Source organism: Myotis daubentonii, chromosome 12, assembly GCF_963259705.1.
Source record: "Myotis daubentonii chromosome 12, mMyoDau2.1, whole genome shotgun sequence".
NCBI lineage: Eukaryota > Metazoa > Chordata > Mammalia > Chiroptera > Vespertilionidae > Myotis > Myotis daubentonii.
The window spans coordinates 58,419,306-58,438,970 of NC_081851.1; the positions used below are offsets into that span (position 1 = coordinate 58,419,306).

At 39.1% G+C, this 19,665-nt stretch overlaps 1 protein-coding gene across 7 annotated transcripts in view; it reads right to left on the reverse strand.

Annotated features, from left to right (window-relative positions):
- The window catches only part of MTA3 (metastasis associated 1 family member 3), a 179,512-nt gene that overhangs the window by 111,422 nt on the left and 48,425 nt on the right, over positions 1–19,665 (reverse strand). For all 7 annotated transcript variants that reach the window (XR_009447997.1, XM_059659993.1, XM_059659991.1 and 4 more), the window contains exons 2-3: positions 19,404–19,471; positions 10,277–10,370 (exon numbers count right to left, since the gene is read on the reverse strand). Coding sequence is in view for 6 of the 7 variants with exons in the window: in XM_059659991.1 (XP_059515974.1) it covers positions 10,277–10,370; positions 19,404–19,471 (162 nt within the window). In the remaining variant the exon portion in view is untranslated. The remainder of the gene's footprint in view (positions 1–10,276; positions 10,371–19,403; positions 19,472–19,665) is intronic.

Sequence of the window (19,665 nt, forward strand, 5' to 3'; positions counted from 1 at the left end):
ATGGACCGAGAGTATTATGCTAAATGAAATAAGCCAGTCAGAGAAACACAAGTACCGTATGATTTCACTTATATGTGGAATCTAATAAATAAAATAACCAACAAATTAGAAACAGACTCATAGATACAGAGAACAGACTGACAGCTGTCAGAGGGAAGTGGGGGCTGGTATAAAAAGGTAAAGAAATTTTTAAAAAAACCAAAAAACTCATAGACCCAAAAACAATAGTATGGTGATTACCAGAAGGAAAGGGGGTTTGGAGGAGGCAGACTTGCCTTGGGCTAGTGAACACACAATACTATATGAAGACGTATTATAGAATTATACATCTGAAATCTATATAATTTTATTAACCAAAGTCACCCCAATAAATTCAATTTAAATAATAGATATGTCTAAAAAAATTTAATGAAAAACAAACAAAAAAAGAAGTTATCATTTTCTGCACATCTCATGATTAACTGGATACTTTACTTATGTACTTCCTACAATAACCCTCAAGACAGAGAGGGTAATAAGGTAGAAAGTGTTAGCAAGCCCTTGTGAACATGAAGAAACCAAGAATCAGCAAGGTTAATCTATCTGCCCAAGGCCACAGGACAGACAGAATCAGCATTAATACCCAGGTCTGGCTCCAAAACCTCTGTTTTTCCACAATGCCAAATTGGACAAACAGAAAATGGAATCTATTCATATTTAACTTCTCCAAATATATTTTAAAGAGATAAATAAACAAAATTCAGAAAACATCAATCAAAGGACAGAATATTAGTCCATCTAGATAACCTTGGGTCAAGGACTCAGCTATAAAATATAGAGGGTTTAAACAGACTTCATATATATATATATATACTATATACACACACACACACACACACACACACACACACACACACACATACATATATGATTTTTTTACAGAGAAGAAGGGAGAGGGATAGAGAGTTAGAAACATCGATGAGAGAGAAACATCAACCAGCTGCCTCCTGCACACCCGCCCCTAGGGATGTGCCTGCAACCAAGGTACAGACCCTTGACCGGAATCGAACCTGGGACCCTTCAGTCCGCAGGCCAATGCTCTATCCACTGAGCCAAACCTGGTTAGGGCTAAACAGACTTTTTATAAGGTCCTTCCAGACCTTTCTAAATAAAGGCAATACAAAAAGGTAAATGCACTAGTGGAAATAGAAATGGCAGGAAGAAGCTACAGAAGTCTATTTATACTGCACATCAATTAAAAGATTTTTTTTAAAGAAATCAGCTGGAGGATAGTGGGGTGCAGGTAGAAAAGGACATGGAGGGGATAAATGGTGATGGAAAGCTCAGCCAGTGTGACTCAGTGGTTGAGCGTCGACCTATGAGCCAGGATGTGATGGTTTGATTCTGTCAGGGCACATGCCCAGGTTGCAGACTCAATTCCCAGTGGGGGGTGTGTAGGAGGCAGTGGATCAATGATTCTCTCTCATCATTGATGTTTCTCTCTCCCTCTCTCCCTTCCTCTCTGAAATCAATAAAAACATATTTAAAAAATTAAAAATTTTAAAAATGGTGATGAAAAAAATAAAATTATATTTAAAAAGAAAAAAGAGATAACCTCTGGAAAACTTTAGAAAGATACTCTGACTACAAAAATTATTTTCATTCAACTAGTCAAACATACAACATCAGTTTAGCCCAGTGATGGCGAACCTTTTGAGCTCAGCGTGTCAGCATTTTGAAAAACCCTAACTTAACTCTGGTGCCGTGTCACATATAGAAATTTTTTGATATTTGCAACCATAGTAAAACAAAGACTTATATTTTTGATATTTATTTTATATATTTAAATGCCATTTAACAAAGAAAAATCAACCAACAAAATGAGTTCGCATGTCACCTCTGACACGTGTGTCATAGGTTCGCCATCATTGGTCTAGCCCTAACCGGTTTGGCTCAGTGGATAGAGCATCGGCCTGCGGACTAAAGGGTCCCAGGTTCGATTCTGGTCAAGGGCACGTACCTTGGTTGCGGGCACATTCTGTGCAAGAGGCAGCTGATCGATGTTTCTCTCTCATCGATGTTTCCAACTCTCTATCCCTCTCCCTTCCTCTCTGTAAAAAACCAATAAAGTATATTTAAAAAACAAAACAAAAAAACATCAGTCTAAAACTTTCCAACCCACAAATTAAGTAAAACTAATAAAAGCCCTTTAAAGAAGCTATCTAATGATTAAAATGCCTCATTTAATAATCAATAAACAATGTGACATCAATTTTAAAGTAATAATATAGTACTTGCTTTGTTTAAAAAGATAATAGCACTCATTAACACTCCAAGTAACAGATTAATAAGAAAATGTGTATCATAAAACATAATTAACTTGTCAAATAATAAACCTTTTTATATTTATAGTAGATAATAATCTGGTTAATGAGACACAAACTTGCCATAACTGTTAATTGCAAAATGTCATTCACAAAAATAAAAACATTATAAAATAGCAAGAGAAAAGTGTCCTTATAAATGAATGTTTATTTCTTTGAATGGTGTTGACAGAGAGTAGTTTTTTGTACCAACTCCAATCAACTGGTAGTAATTGCCTGGAAAGGACGGAGATGGGTCTCCAGGGGCAGAGGTAGGGCTCAGTGTCTCAGAATAGCCAGGTGTGTCCCTGGATTCAGAAAAGGAGCATGTCAGGCTTAGATCTATGTACCTATATACTTTATAGACTGAGACACAGAATTATGGGCTATGTTCTAATAATGTCAAACTTCCTAAGAAAAATACAACGGACATCTAGAAATCGAGTATGTTTAACCTTATCCTGCTAATAAAATCTGTGGTCAAAGTACAAAAATTAGAAATAAGAAAAAGTTCTTTATTTTCCCTTCTCTCTCTAGTATTCCTCTTGGAAGTAATAACATTTCAACAAATGGGCTAAATAAATCTCAGAGTAGATAAGATGCTGATCACATAAGTAAGTTAGAGTATTATATCAAAGAATTCTACCAGTAAGTCCCATAAAGTTCTAAGAAATTAAAGAATGAGACCAAGTTAACAGAAGTCACAAACTTTTGTTACTAGGAATTCCATAAAGAGAACAGAGGACAGAGGGAAAACATAGAAACAGAAATCTTAGAAGAAAACATCTCTGAGCTGAAAACTAATTAAAGGTCCTCCCTAACACTAACGTATTCACCAAAACTGCATAGAATGACTACTGAAATAAATCCAACAATTAAACATGTTATGATAATTTCAGAATGCCAATTCTAAAAGAGAAAAACTTTCAGAGAAAAAAAATGTGTTACTTACAAAAGAATAAGAATGAGACTAACATCAGACTTCTGAATTCCAGAAGACAATAATAGAATATCTTCAAAATTCTGAGACAAACTCGCAGTGCAGTATGATGGTAAAGTAAACACATTTTTAAGACATGTAAAGATTTAATAAGTTCACCACCCACAGGTGCTTTCTGAAAAAATAATTTAGATGAGAACATATTTCAGCAAGGCAAAACACAAATGTTATTAAAAATGAAGATGACTTGGATACAAGAAACAGTGGAGAGGCAACAAACAAGTAAAACTATAAATCTTAAAGAGTAGCTACATGATGAACATATATGTAAAAGAACTTAGAACAGTGTCTGGTGCTATGTGTTGTTATTATTAAGTCATTACTGTTATTTAGTAAAAATCTAGAGCTAAACACTGCTTAGTTTCAACAAGGGAAGGGAGAGAGCAAGGAAGGAAGAAAATGTGACCTACACTTATTTCCTTACTACTGGCCCAGTGCACGGATTCACGCACATTGAAAGGAAATTAATTAGAAGAAATATTTTATATCGCTATCCACCCTTTCTCTACAATAGAAGTGTCAGAGATGAAAGAAAATTAGTAAAATGTATATGAAAAGTATATAAATTAATAAGTAAACAATAACATGATAAAACAACGAAGACATGATATAAAAACATTGATAAAAACAATGACTGATAAATTGATTAAACTTATGCTAACATCTCCCTGTATACCACAATAAGAGTAAAAACACTTTCAAATTAGTGCTTGACTAATTTCCTTTGTGATGAAGTATTTACAACTTTAATGTCACACACTCTTCAAACTCGAAAGAAAGCAACATATACCTGACCATGTCTGAAAACAGGTGCAGGTAGGAATATTCCTACTCTGCCTAGAGTTTGTCCTTGTGATTTATTAATAGTCATCGCAAATGATGGCATCACAGGAAACTCTTCGAATTAATTTAAATGGGAGGCCAGTGTCAGACGGGGATAGTTGTGCCAATAGTTGGTCTTCAGACATATTCTGTCGACTACGACACTGCTTTCTTTCAGCTTCAGGATGTCAACAAAAACAACCAAATTCATGATTGACAATGACAGATCGAAACACGTGTGATTGGAGCCAGTGAGAGCTTTATATATATCGCGCATGCGTAAGTCAACGTTTACTGTTAGATTGCCAGTGTGCATCATCCGTACCGGAGGGAGACGGTCGGTCGCTTAGCCTTTTATACGTATAGAAGATGTTAAGGGGAGAGGAAAAAATATAAGTTTAAACATGTCTGTTTAAATGTAAGGATATTTGCTTTTCTTTATTCCCTACTGAGTTAACTAAAGCTTTTCTCCCTACAAATTAATTTAGCCAAAGTTAAAACTCAATATAAAATAGGTAAAGAATATAAATAGTTCACAGAAAAAAATATATAAATGAATTTTATAAGAAAGCCACATTTTCATAAGAAACGTACAAATAAAACTATATCAACATATCATGTCCCACCTATTAAATTAGTAAAAACCAAAAACGTGATAGTAAACTATATTGGTTAGGGTGGGAGAGAATAAGCACTCATTCATTACTGGTAGGTATAAACTGTACCCAGTCTGAGGCCGGCAATTTTGCAATAGCTATCAAAATTACAACGCACTACATTTTGGCCCCACAACTACAATTCTAGGAATCTATGCTAAATATAAATGCTGTACTCATACCTGTGTCTACATGGTAAGTACTCTGAAGAACTGCTTGAGAACAAAAGATAAAAAACAGAACCCTTCACCAGTACAGAGTGGTTAAATTACTACAGTACATAAACTGTGGACTATCATGCAGCCATTAAAAAGAAAGTACTGATATGAAAGAATCTCCAAGATAAGGAAAAAAGGCCCAGGAAAAGTGGTACAGTGTATTTGAAGTCTTTAAAAGAACCTGAACCCCTCTGAGGACACATGAAGACATTCCAAGGGGCACACAGAAACACAGGTTTAAGGAGGTCAATTTTTAGACCATCTTCCACATGCACTAGTTCCTACTGATCTTCCCTGAGAATTAGCACAGGCTCAAGGCATCAGGCTGATTGATCCTTCTATTCTCACCCCACTGCCCCTCTCTCACCCACCTCTCATCCACCCATATCTTAGAGTGGAACACAACTCAAGGGAGTAAAAACCTGCAGGGCACCACACAGGGATCACCAGTGACAAAGTCAAAGCTTCTTTAACCAAGGTATCAGAAACTCAGACAAAGCGTTTTGCATCTTACACATATTTCAGTTACAGAGAAGTGTGGTGTTGGAATTGAGGCATTTTGCCCAGTGTTAGAATGTTATAAATTCAAAAATATTTGACTATGACATCAGATATCTACCTATCGATCAATCAACAGGGAGATATATGAACAATTTCACTTAAAGACTTCACTGTTTCCAAACAGTGAATAGTGGTCAAAAATAAATGCATAGCTCCCGAAAAAAAAGTCCCAAGAAAACAAAAAAACAAAGAGCATCTGTAAAAAAAACAACAGAAGGCCTTAGTCCATCACAGTGAGGCTTTGAGCATTATCCAGGAGACTATCTTAGAATTCAGAAGACGGTTGCCTTGGAAATGCATAGTACTCATTTAATAAAATTGGCAAAAGGAATCAGACTTTCTGACAAAAAATCAGTGTGATTTAGCTGCCTGCTTGGTCAATAAGGACTAGGTTTGTCATTAAGGTTTACTGGTGGTCATTTTCTACAAACAAATAAATAAAATCTACAGTTCCAATAATCTGATGAAAATATAAATACTTTATGTATTAGTATTAATTTACATATCACATATTTAAATACATTTTAAGGACATGAATAATATAAGATGTGAACATTTTATCAGACATGAATTTAAAATATAAAGGTATACTTACTGAACATTACTTCAACTTTTCCAAACCTTTCTAAGTATATTGGTTTAAATAAGGTCCCTATGATGGTTAATTCTGTTGAATTGGCTAGGTAGGCTATTCAAACTCTAATCTAGGTGTTGCTGTGAAAATATTTTGTAGATGCAATTAACATCAGCTGGCTTTAAGTAAACGGTATTATCCTTAGTAATCTGGGTGGGTTTCATCCAATCAGTTGAAAGGCCTCACCATCAGATTTCAGACTTGCCTGGCCAACCCCCACAATCTTAGTCTATTACGTGCACTAAATCTCTTTACATCCTATATAATAAAAGCCTAATATGCAAATTGATCGAACAGCAGAGCGACTGGTGGAGTGACCGGTTGCTATGTTGTGCACTGACCACCAGGGGGCAGATGCTCAATGCAGGAGCTGCCCCCAACCCACAGGCCCCAGGCCAGCCAAGGCAGGTGCCAGCGCGGGGCCCCCCGAATGCCCTACCAGTAGCCCCACAGAGGGAGGCAACCAGTGGCAACTTCGGGGGCGGGGCCAGTGAACAGGAAACGCCAGGCTGGCCAAGGCAGGTGCCAGTGGGCCCCCCCCCCCATCACCCTGCCGGTTGGTCCACAGATCGGCCTTGATCACTGGCCAGGCCAACGGACCCTGCCCGTGCATGAATTTCGTGCACCGGGCCGCTAGTATTTATATAAACCAGTTGGTGATCCTGTGGATGCGTAGGAGAGTATACGTGTGTGTAAGAAAGACATATATCTTTCTCTGGTAGAACCATAGGTAATACAATCCCTATGTGTGAAAGTAAAAAGTAGAATTAACAGTCATTTGTTAGGTCTTGCTAAAGCCTTTTTATTGTGCTTCTCAGAAAATGAAACCATGAATGACTCTAATGACTGGTTAACAAACCTCTTCCAAGCTTGATGGTTTCAAATTCTCTGCTCTCAGCAAAACTGAAGGAGGTTCTAATTGAATTGTCAGCTGCTAACTCATTTCAAAAATCACTTTTGATGAAAAACTGCTACATCATTTTTTCACATACAACTCAGAAGAACAAACAATGAGATAATTTGTAAGCTCTGAGATCAGGGATTTCTGCTGCTTTGTTCACTGCTCACCACCAGAACATACAAGAGTGTCCAGAACACACCAGGAGCTCAAAATATACCTGATAAATCAATAAATGAGCAAAACTCCACCATTCTCATCTACTTACTGAAATTAAAAAGTTTGTCAGAACCTACATCTATAAACACAAAAATCAGGAATGGAATCAATGCCAAACCCTGCCTCATTCTAGCAATGAGTTATAGTATTGCAAGGACGTATTATTTTGGATGAAAGTAAGCTCCATCCATCTCGTTAAGAGATGATTTCCAGACAGCCAGTTGGCCTGGAGGTCAAATCCCCCTAGTATTAACTACAACAAGACTGCGCACAAAGACCACTAGGGGGTGCACCAAGAAAGCATAAAAAATGCGGAGACAAAGAAACAGGACAAAACTGTCAATGGAGGATATTGAGTTCAGAACCAAACTTTTAAGGTCTCTCGAGAACTGTCTAGAAGCCACCGATAAACTTATTGAGATCCTCAAGAAATCTAATGAGACCCTCGATGTTGTGATAAAGAACCAACTAGAAATTAAGCATACACAGACTGAAATAACGAATACTATACAGACTCCCAACAGCAGACCAGAGGAGCGCAAGAATCAAGGCAAAGATTTGAAATGTGAAGAAGCAAAAAACACCCAACCGGAAAAGCAAAATGAAAAAAGAATCCGAAAATACGAAGATAGTGTAAGGAGCCTCTGGGACAGCTTCAAGCGTACCAACATCAGAATTATAGGGGTGCCAGAAGATGAGAGAGACCAAGATATTGAAAACCTATTTGAAGAAATAATGACAGAAAACTTCCCCCACCTGGTGAAAGAAATAGACCTACAGGTCCAGGAAGCGCAGAGAACCCCAAACAAAAGGAATCCAAAGAGGACCACACCAAGACACATCATAATTAAAATGCCAAGAGCAAAAGACAAAGAGAGAATCTTAAAAGCAGCAAGAGAAAGAAACTCAGTTACCTACAAGGGAGTACCCATACGATTGTCAGCTGATTTCTCAACAGAAACCATGCAGGCCAGAAGAGAGTAAGAAATATTCAAAGTGATGAATAGCAAGAACCTACAACCAAGATTACTTTATCCAGCAAAGCTATCATTCAGAATTGAAGGTCAGATAAAGAGCTTCACAGATAAGGAAAAGCTAAAGGAGTTCATCACCACCAAACCAGTATTATATGAAATGCTGAAAGGTATCCTTTAAGAAGAGGAAGAAGAAGAAAAAGGTAAAGATACTAATTATGAACAACAAATATGCATCTATCAACAAGTGAATCTAAGAATCAAGTGAATAAATAATCTGATGAACAGAATGAACTGGTGATTATAATAGAATCAGGGACATAGAAAGGGAATGGACTCACTATTCTTGGTGGGGAAAGGGGTGTGGGAGATGCGGGAAGAGACTGGACAAAAATTGTGCACCTAGGGATGAGGACAGTGGGGGGAGGGGGTAAGGGCAGAGGGTGGGGTGGGAACTGGGTGGAGGGGAGCTATGGGGGGGAAAAAAGAGGAACAAATGTAATAATCTGAACAATAAAGATTTACTAAAAATTTTTTTTAAAAAAAAGAGATGATTTCCAGTAAAAATGTATTTTTATGTTGAGTAATTATCAAACATTCTATAGTATTTTTACTATAATTATAATAAGTCCAAAAGAAAGCAAGACTGAGCCTTATGGACATAGGAAATATAAACAAGTTTTACATTTTAATTTATACATTCATTTCTGTTACTGAGAATGACATGATGATGATGAAACCCATCAAACATAAAACTACATCAGGCTAAAATTCTGTGGAGAAAACAAACGGAAAGGAGCTCAAGGAAAAAAAGGGATCACATAGGATTTCAAACTGTTAAAACAGAGCTTGTTCATACATTTTTTTAACCTATGACGGTGGGCAAATGGTTGCAAAATTTCTTTTTTAACAGAATCAACAATTTTTAAATGTCAGTATTTACAACACACTAGAAATATTTCTGCAACTATTAAAATTTTGAAGAAAAAAATTTTTTTTTTATATTTTATTGATTTTTTACAGAGAGGAAGGGAGAGAGAGAGAGAGTTAGAAACATCGATGAGAGAGAAACATCGATCAGCTGCCTCCTGCACATCCCCCACTGGGGATGTGCTCACAACCCAGGTACATGCCCTTGACCGGAATCGAACCTGGGACCTTTCGGCTAAATTTTGAAAAAAAATTTTTGATGTCAACCTTAAAATGTATAACGGAGTACATTCTCTCTCATCATTGATGTTTCTACCTCTCCCTTTCTCTCTGAAATTAATAAAATATAAAGAAAGGAAAAAAATAGAGAATCATTGATCGGCTGCCCCCTACATGCCCCACCCTGGGGATCAAGCCCACAACCCAAGCATGTGCCCTGACCAGATATCGAATCATGACGTCCTGGTTCACAGGTCAACACTCAACCACTGAACTGTGCTGGCCAGGCAAAAATATATTTTTTTAAAAAAGAACTGCTCAGAGTTGTTACCTATAGGAATGAGTATCTAAACATCACTTTGTATTTTTTCCTAGCAATTTTTAATACATGCCTAATAAACATAATATTCAGAATTTTTAAAAATGTAAATATTAACCAGCTATTTAGGGGGCAGGGGGAAGTCCTCCAAGAAAATATCAGTGAAGTATACATTTCCTCCTATTTGTACACTCAAACCACCATCAAAAATGAGAGATGGCAAAACACTGCCCTGATTGTCTGCTGAAGCCTACTTGCAAAGACTTCTATTTCAACATTTTGACTAATTAAGAAACATATGATACAACCTAAAAAAATATACTAAAACCAAGCACCACCCAAAAAAATTACTCCCATCTAAACTAAGATGAAGACAAATTAGAAAGCAAAAACCTACAGGTAACAAAAAAGGTTTTTTCCTCACATCATGGATAATGAAAGACTTAAAACATTTTTTTATTAATCCAAGAAAAAAACAACTTACTAGCATGCTTATCTGCAAGCATTATAAGCGTGTTGGAAATATCTCGTCGTCTATAGAAGCATACTACTTTTGCTTCCACGTTGCCAGTTGCAGTCTAAGAAATAAGAAAAACAAAAGTCATCTGTACTGAGTATTAGATTCAAGTAGTTTATAAAACAAAACTAGATACAGCACAATTATAAGATCACTCTCATTTACACTGTGCCAACCACTACTGCAGAATAATCAGAGAGCTAAAACACTCAAATAAGGATGAGCAACATTTGTTCCAGTTCCAAGTAGAACTAATATGTCAAACATAAAATAACTTTCTGGCATCAATTAAACTAAAGTAATCAGACCGTTTTAACAAATAAAGCCAGACACAGTTAAATCTGATTAGCCTTAGGAAACTAATCCCAAAAACATCAAAAGCCACAATAGGATTTATTTAAGACAGTTAAACATATCTCCTCTAAAACTACTCCCAGAAGCACAGGCTAAGAGTAGAATCACCCAGCCTTCTCCTGCACATCCCCACAATGGACTGACGAGGAAGCTCTGTAGGTACAGGACAGCCATCATGTAGAATGGGCCGGGTGACTTGGAAAAGCATTCTCCAGCCTAAAGGAGTTTATGAACCCATAATAGTCAATAATCTTAGCAGTACTTACTTTACCTTCCCACAGGAAAGTATTAAAAACCTTGAGTTATGAACACTGAAGCTCTTATTTCTTTCTGACTACAGTCTAGAATACAATCAATATTCAGTTAAGTTGTAATTTACTGCAGCTGGGGCCCAGGCTCCAACACTCTTATTCTTTATGAATTCTGAGAGCTTTCAAGAAGGTCAATCATTCATTACAAAGTGTCATGTAAAAACATATAGAGAACAATAAAAAGCTATTGTGATTTCCAATTTCAAACACGTTTAAAAACAAATTTTCAGAATTTCTCTGGGCTTACAGATATATTCAAACATAAAGAAATAAGAATATATATAGGCTGCAGTAAATCTGTCAATTTTATGAAGTTCAGCACCAATTGTAGAGTGAAAAATAGTCTTAGAGAAATACTGCCCCTTAAAATTGAAATCATATTAAGTCCTAACCAAAGTGTTTCTATATTTCACAATATTGTGATCGGATATATCCTCCAGCATTAACGATCCAGCAATCTGCTAAAAGAGCAAGCCAATATCCCCACGTAAATAAAATCTATCAATGACTTCAATTATAAGCTCTTTATCATTTTTGTCTTCTTGACCTAAAAGTATATTAAAAACCCAAAACAAGAGTTTCAAGGAATAGTTTTTCTGCCTCACCAGTGAGTTCCTTCCATAGGAATACTCTATGAAGCTAATTAAATTCTTATTTAAACATGCTTGGGATGGAGAGGCATAGTTCAAAATAAATATTCTCTTCTGGACTATGCACACACTTGGCTATTAGGTAGTTTAAGACTACAGTATTTCTCTACAATACACACCCATACACACCCTCAAGCATCCCTCTAAAGCTGATCTACCAAAATGTGGTCCAAGACTCAGTCCACACTGTATGTACTATGTAATAAAATGAGTACAGGATTGAGAGTATGTGTATTATAGCATTTGAGAGTTAATTTTATAGCTACTGAATCTAACAATGAAAAATGGGACTTCGTATTGTTTTTTAAACATATTTTATTGATTTTTTACAGAGAGGAAGGGAGAGGATTAGAGAGTTAGAAACATCGATGAAAGAGAAACATCGATCAGCTGCCTCCTGAACACCCCCCACTGGGGATGTGCCCACAACCAAGGTACATGCCCTTGACCCGAACCAAACCTGGGAGGGACCCTACAGTCCGCAGGCCGACGCTCTATCCATTGAGCCAAACCAGTCAGGGCAGGACCTTGTATTTTTATAAGCCTATTTCAAATTTAACTTTTCTGCCTTTTTAATTTTACAAAAGCAATCTGAGATAGTGAAAACTCTTTACCACAAATAGCTTGAAAAGCACTGCTGTGACCTAGGTTAAATAAAGCCTGGAGCCGAAACCGGTTTGGCTCAGTGGATAGAGCGTCGGCCTGCGGACTGAAGGGTCCCGGGTTCGATTCCGGTCAAGGGCATGTACCTGGGTTGCGGGCACATCCCCAGTAGGAGATGTGCAGGAGGCAGCTGATCGATGGTTCTCTCTCATCGATGTTTCTAACTCTCTATCTCTCTCTCCCTTCCTCTCTGTAAAAAATCAATAAAAAATATATTTTTAAAAAAAAAATAATAAAGCCTGGAGATATATATATATATATATACACTAGGGGCCCGGTGCACGAAATTCGTGCACTGGGTGTGTGTGGGGGGGAGTGTCCCTCAGCCCAGCCTGCCCCCTCTCACATACTGGGAGCCCTCAGGCGTTGACCCCCATCACCCTCCAATCGCAGGATCGGCCCCTTGCCCAGGCCTGACGCCTCTGACAGAGGTGTCAGGCCTGGGCAGGGGACCCTCATTTCCCCCCGATCACTGGCTCTGGCCCCCGCCCAGGCCTGAGGCCTCTGGCCCAGGAATCATGCCTGGGCAGGGGACCCCCATCTCCCTCTGATCACTTGCTCCACCCCCCGCCCAAGCCTGACGCCTCTGACCCAGGCTTCAGGCCTGGGCAAGCGGACCATCATATCCCCCCAATCCCCGGCTCAGCCCCCCGCCCAGGCCTGATGCCTCGGCCAGAGGAGTTGACCCTCATCACCCTCCGATCACCAATCACCGGATCCGCCCCTGGACCAGGCCTGAGGCCTCCGGCAGAGGTGTCAGGCCTGGGCAGGGGACCCCCAGCTGCAGCGGCCCCGCGATCGTGGGCTCCGCTTTAGGCCCAGGCAAGGGACCCCTAGCTCCGGGGACTGCCAGCTTCGACCGTGTCCAGCTCCCATCGCTGGCTCCACCCCTACTTCCTGCTATCACTGGCCAGGGCGGCAAAGGCGCCTGATTCTCCGATCATGGCTGGGGGGCAGGGCAAAGGCGGCCCCGGGGCCGCCTTTGCCCTGCCCCTCAGCTCTTAGCTCCCCCCTGGGTTTCTGATCACTGTCAGTGGCAGGGGGCTTCTTCCTGCTTTCCCTTTCACCTCCCTGCATTGTGCCTACATATGCAAATTAACCGCCATCTTGTTGGCAGTTAACTGCCAATCTTAGTTGGCAGTTAACTGCCAATCATTTGGCAGTTAATTTGCATATAGCCCTGATTAGCCAATGAAAAGGGTATCGTCGTACGCCAATTACCATTTTTCTCTTTTATTAGTGTTGATATATATTCTTTGGTTATTCACCAAAATTTTTTTAACTTTATTGATTGTTGAGAGAGAGGAAGGGGAAAAGAAGAAGGGAGAGGGGGAAAGAGAGAGATAGATGAGAGAGAGAGGGGGGGAGGAGAGAGGGAGAGAGAGAGAAAGAGAAATCAATTTGTTGTTCCACTTATTTAATGCATTCATTGGTTGATTCTTATATGTGCCCTGACCAGGGATTGAACCTGTAACCTCAGGGTATTGGGGACCATGCTCTGATGGGGATGATGCTCTAACTAGTTGAGCTACCAGGCCAGGGCTCACCAAAATTTTTTGAGTCCTTCCTATGTGCCCAAGCACTGAGCTAAGCACTGCAGATACATGGTGCCTGCCCTCACTAAGCCTCCACTCCAGCAAGGATGCCTGGTCACATGTCATCTCCTCTCCAAATCTTTCAAAACCCAGTTATCTTGTCCCTCACCTGATTAGGCACCTCCACTGGTTCCCCACAACTAACGTAAAGGTAAAACATCCCTGACAATATTCCCAGCACAATTTTCCTTTACTTCCTCCTCTCCCCTCCAGACTCCACTTCTCACTCATGGAGGCAGGAAGTACTAGTCCAACCTGTGGGGGAAAGGACAGAAAAAGCTTCACGGAGGAAATGAGGTGGAGGATACCTTAGCATGCTAGGAAAGAAGGAAAGGAGTCCCAACAGCTGAAGCCGGGGGACTGAACTGTCAAAGAAAAAGAAAAAGGCCTAGAGCAGCGGTTCTAAACCTGTGGGTCACGACCCTTTGGGGGTCGAACGACCCTTTCACAGGGGTCGCCTAAGACCATCAGAAAACACATATATAATTACATATTGTTTTTGTGATTAATCACTATGCTTTAATTATGTTCAATTTGTAACAGTGAAAATACATCCTGCATATCAGATATTTACATTACGATTCATAACAGTAGCAAAATTACAGTTATGAAGTAGCAACGAAAACAAAAATAAGTTTATGGTTGGGGGTCACCTCAACATGAGGAACTGTATTAAAGGGTCGCGGCATTAGGAAGGTTGAGAACCACTGGCCTAGAGCAAAAACCCACAGGTGGGAAAAGTGGGGACATGTATAAAGAACCCATAATGTACATCAATTTCTTTTTCTGGGTTTTTTTGTTGTTGTTTGTTTTTAATTCTCAAGGATATTTTTCCATTGATTTTTAGAGAGAGTGACGAGAGAAGGAAAGACAGAGAAATATTGAGGTGAGAGAAACATCAATTGGTTGCCTCCTGCAGGAGTCCCCGACCAGGGCCCAGACCAGGGCCCAGCCAGGGAGGAGCCTGCAACCAAGGTACGTGCCCTTGACCGGAATCAAACCCAGGACCTTTCAATCCGCAGGCCGATGCTCTCCTATCCACTGAGCCAAAGTGGCTAGGGCTCTTTTCTGGGTTCTTTTTTCCATTTAGGTTGCAGCATCTTAAACTCTCTATTCTGTCAAACATGTTTACTAAAGTATCCCCTACCTAGTGATAGGAGGCTTTCTTAAGCTCTAAAATAATTTCAGTCAACCTCATGCTCATGTTTGTTTCTGTATCATACTTATAATTTACTTTTTTAAATTAAAAAAACACTTTCCATTTCAGAAAATTCATGATATAACCAAAGTAAAGAACAAGTGGAAAGTGACTTTCCTTTCCCAATTTCTGTGCTTAGTCCCAAAAGATCCCAAATGACAGGATGGGTATTAACTTGCATTCCATAAAAAGGGCTTTGAGAGTATCTTCTGAAATTATGTGCAAATGTAGATGGGGGTGGGGGGCGTCATCAGATGCTTAAAGACATATGACTCCCCTCCCCCCACCAAAAAATTTTAAGACCCTAAACATTCAAATGAATCTCAGAGCAAGTTTGCAGATTAATAAGATGTGCAGAATGTGAAGATACATAAATTATACAATAACAGAAAAAACACAATAGTAAATAAATAACACGTTAGTTTATCCACAAGCATAGCTTCCAAAAGTCTCTGCGACTACATCCTCATTATTATGCACAGAAAGATTTCTTCCAACATGTATATAGACTCAATCTTTAGAAGCAAGACCAACACCCAACCTAGGTAGTGACTAAATAAAATTTACCAAAAAGTTTCTTCTATTTTAACCTTATATTCTTTCTCCAAAAAATCATCTTCACTATATCTGGGTACAAATTAGGAGAGAAGAAAAGAGGGAACATATGATAACCAATGTTGAACTATGCTCATCAAATGATACGTATTTAGTTTTGCACATAAAAGTTCCCAAAACTTTTCCAGAAAAATTGCGACTAAAATATATTACTGTAATTAAAAAACAAACAAAAAACCCTTTAGTCCAGCTTTCAACCTAAGCAAGTAACATTTTAAATAGGATCTTTTTTAAAAACCAGGAACCAACATATAAAAGTGCATTTTCGATTACAATGGTGATTGACAGTTTATCCTAGGAATTTGACTTTTTAAAAATTCTATTTAGAAGATAAGATAGTTAATAAAATAGGTTAATGTCTCTTCTTCTTCTGGCTTATCAATTATATGTCAAGTGTTCTTAAAAGCATTATTTGGATTGTCCAATCATGCTAACTTTCCCCACTTTGCAAACTTGACCTCTGAATAGGCAAGGCCTTTCTGGAATACTGTGGCCTCACTCTCACAGCTGCCTCTTTCTCATCCTCTAGGCCTCAACTTCAAAGTCCTTAATATCCTTCTTTCTCTGTCCAAAGGAAGTGACCTCTATTATTCCTTACGCAAGGTTTATTTCCCTCTTAGAAATTAACAGTTTATCACTTTTTTTTCCCCAATATATTTGTATTGATTTCGGAGAGGATGGGAGAGGGAGAGAGAAACATCGATGATGAGAGAATCATTGATTGGCTGCCTCCTGGATTGGGCCCACAACCCAGGCATGTGCCCTGACCAGGAATCGAACCATGACCTCCTGGTTCATAAGTCAATGCTCAACCTCTAAGCCACACTGGCTGTGCTATCACTATTTTCTTTATGCCTGTTAACATCTTTTCATGTATCTCCCTCATCTCCTTCATGAGAACACAGACTTTATGTAAGCAGGGACTGTGTCCATACTGTTCAATATTGTATCTGAGCCTAGCATAGCCCCTAGTACATAATAGGTGCTCAAGAAATATTTGTTTAATGAATTATTTAAAGTGAGATATGTTTACCCTTCACCCATTCCTCTTGGTGTGGATCCCATTACAATAAATTAAAAAAATAAAAATAGCCGAAACCGGTTTGGCTCAGTGGATAGAGCGTCAGCCTGTGGACTGAAAGGTCCCAGGTTCGATTCCGGTCAAGGGCATATACCTGGGTTGCGGGCACATCCCCAGTGGGAGGTGTGCAGGAGGCAGCTGATCGATGTTTCTCATCAATGTTTCTAACTCTCTATCTCTCTCCCTTCCTCTCTGTAAAAAATCAATAAAAAATATTTAAAAAAATAAAAAATAAAAAAATAAATAAAAATATCTTTTTCACACCCCTTCAGAAATAAAGGCCCTACATATATATTTAGTACTTAACTAACCATTCTCAGTTCCTGTTTACCAACACTCCATCCAATCAAACTGCCATTCTTGACATTAAAGAGAATCCCATTCCTCAATTCTGTCATCCCCAGCTCCCAAAAGACAATTATTATATTAATGAATCTTTGCTGAAAGCAGAGAGGCAGGGAGAAGGTGAGGACTGCGGGGGGCAGGTGGGGTACTTTTGAAATGCACGGTAATATAAAGGAGTGCAAAATGATCTATGTTCAAGCTCGATGTATAACCCACTCATTTAACCACTGTGTGCCTCATGACCACAATTCATAACACATCTACCTTAAAGGTTTAAGGTTACCATTGTGAGGTTCAACAGAGGTAACGAATGTGAATCCCCAGATTATATGCTTCCAGACAATCACGCTCTGATTTTTATAAATTTAGCAAAGCTCCAATTTCCTTCATGTGGGATTATTTGGCTGATGTCTGCCTCCACTTTTTTTTGTTCATCCCTGAATTCCTAAAAGTGCCTATCTAAAAGTGACTGGCAAGTAGCAGATTCTCAGAAATATCTGTAAAACTAATGAATCGAAATACTTTGTAAACAGTAAAGCTATGTACAATTATTAACAGCAGACATTTGAGAAATCCATTAATTCAACAAATATTTATTAATGTCATAATCATGGGCCAGCCACTATTCTAAGACACTTGGGATGCACTAGTGAACAGAGAAAATCATTACACACACTGAGCTTACATTCTAGTTTGGGGAAACAGCAATGAAAATAGAACAATAATTATGTATATTAAAAGGTGATAAAAGATATGGAAACAAGAGCAAAGTACAAGAGAATGGTAACAACTAAACTGTCACGTGTGAGAAGCAGTGAAATAGCATTGTCTACCACGCTAGGAGCCAAATGAGGGAGGTGCAGAGCAGCAAGAGTGGAGGTTCCCACTCACAGACTGATCCAGTCCTGAAGCCATTGTCGTCATCTTGGTGGTGGTCACAAACACTACAGAAGCTTTAAAAATGCAAGGCCCTTGGAGCTCCAGTGGCACAATCGGTTAGCGCGCGGTACTTATAAAAATGCAAGGCCCGCCCTAACCGGTTTGGCTCAGTGGGTAGAGCGTCAGCCTGCGGACTCAAGGGCCCCAGGTTCAGTTCCGGTCAAGGGCATGTACCTTGGTTGCGGGCACATCCCCAGTAGGGGGTGTGCAAGAGGCAGCTGATCGATGTTTCTCTCTCATGGATGTTTCTAAATCTCTATCCCTCTCCCTTCCTCTCTGTAAAAAATCAATACAATATATATTTTTTTAAAAAATGCAAGGCCCCTGCTATGATCCCAGAAGCAAACCAAGATCTCAAGGTTTGTAAGACAGGCGTGTCCCTGATCAGACCTGGCTTCCTGAGATTCAGAACTGGATCAGTCTCCAGATGGTATTTTGGGGTAAAGTTATCAACTAGAAAGCCCCAAGCATTTTAACACTATGCCTTCTCATAAGCTACACAAATAACCCTCAAAGGGGTGTGGAGGAAACCAAAGCATCATTAGAAATCTATGGTTCCTGCCCTAACCGGTTTGGCTCAGTGGATAGAGCATCAGCCTGCGGACTGAAGGGTCCCGGGTTCGATTCTGGTCAAGGGCATGTACCTAGGTTGCAGGCACATCCCTAGTAGGGGGTATGCAGGAGGCAGCTGATCGATGTTTCTCGCTCATCGATGTTTCTAACTCTCTCTCCCTCTCCCTTCCTCTCTGTAAAAAATCAATAAAAATATATTAAAAAAAAAAAAAGAAAGAAAGAAATCTATGGTTCCTGCAGTTGATGGCCATGATTTCATGTGCCTCCTTTGTAAACGCTCATCTACTACAGTCATAATGCTTCTGATGTCCTTGGACACCTGTGATCAGAGGAAGTTTTATTTACTTGGACCTAAGCTGCGCAGCCACTTTATATTATACTAGTTAGCCTAGGGCAGAATTTTACAAGTTCCCTGCAACATTATCTTTGCTAGCTTCCTCCTTCTAAAGCTGGAAGAGGAAAAAATTAACTCCCTAAAAATTATGACTCTAAGTATAAAAAGGGACTGAATTACAGGAATGACCTGCTCTGAGAAGCTCTAAGCAATTTGAAGAAATCTGCAGATGTTAAATATTCAATAACATTTAATATCAGAGGTAATTATAAAAAGGCAAAGAATATTCAGAATCCTGCATAATTCTCTAATCTGAAGTCTCTAATTCCAGAAAGTCTGAGACAAAGTAAAATCACCTCTTATGCTCTTTACCCAATTATCTTCAATAGAAACAATTATTTTTTAATATAAGAATCAAGAACACGCAAGTGTGTACCTTGTTGAGTTCTTCTATCCTCCTGATTAGGTACGGGTTGCTGGAGGAATTCTCAAAGTAGACATAATCTGTAATTAAAGAAAGTACAGAGCTTAATCTTTTCAAGAGAAAGTTCACATCTGTGACTTTGCATATTAGGCGATTCACATTCAAAAATGAAGCATGTAATTCATGCCCTGGTAAAAGCAACTTTTGTGATGCAACTTTAATATATTCTCTCCTGTGCCTACTATTCACAGACCCTCATTTTCCTGGCACTTTC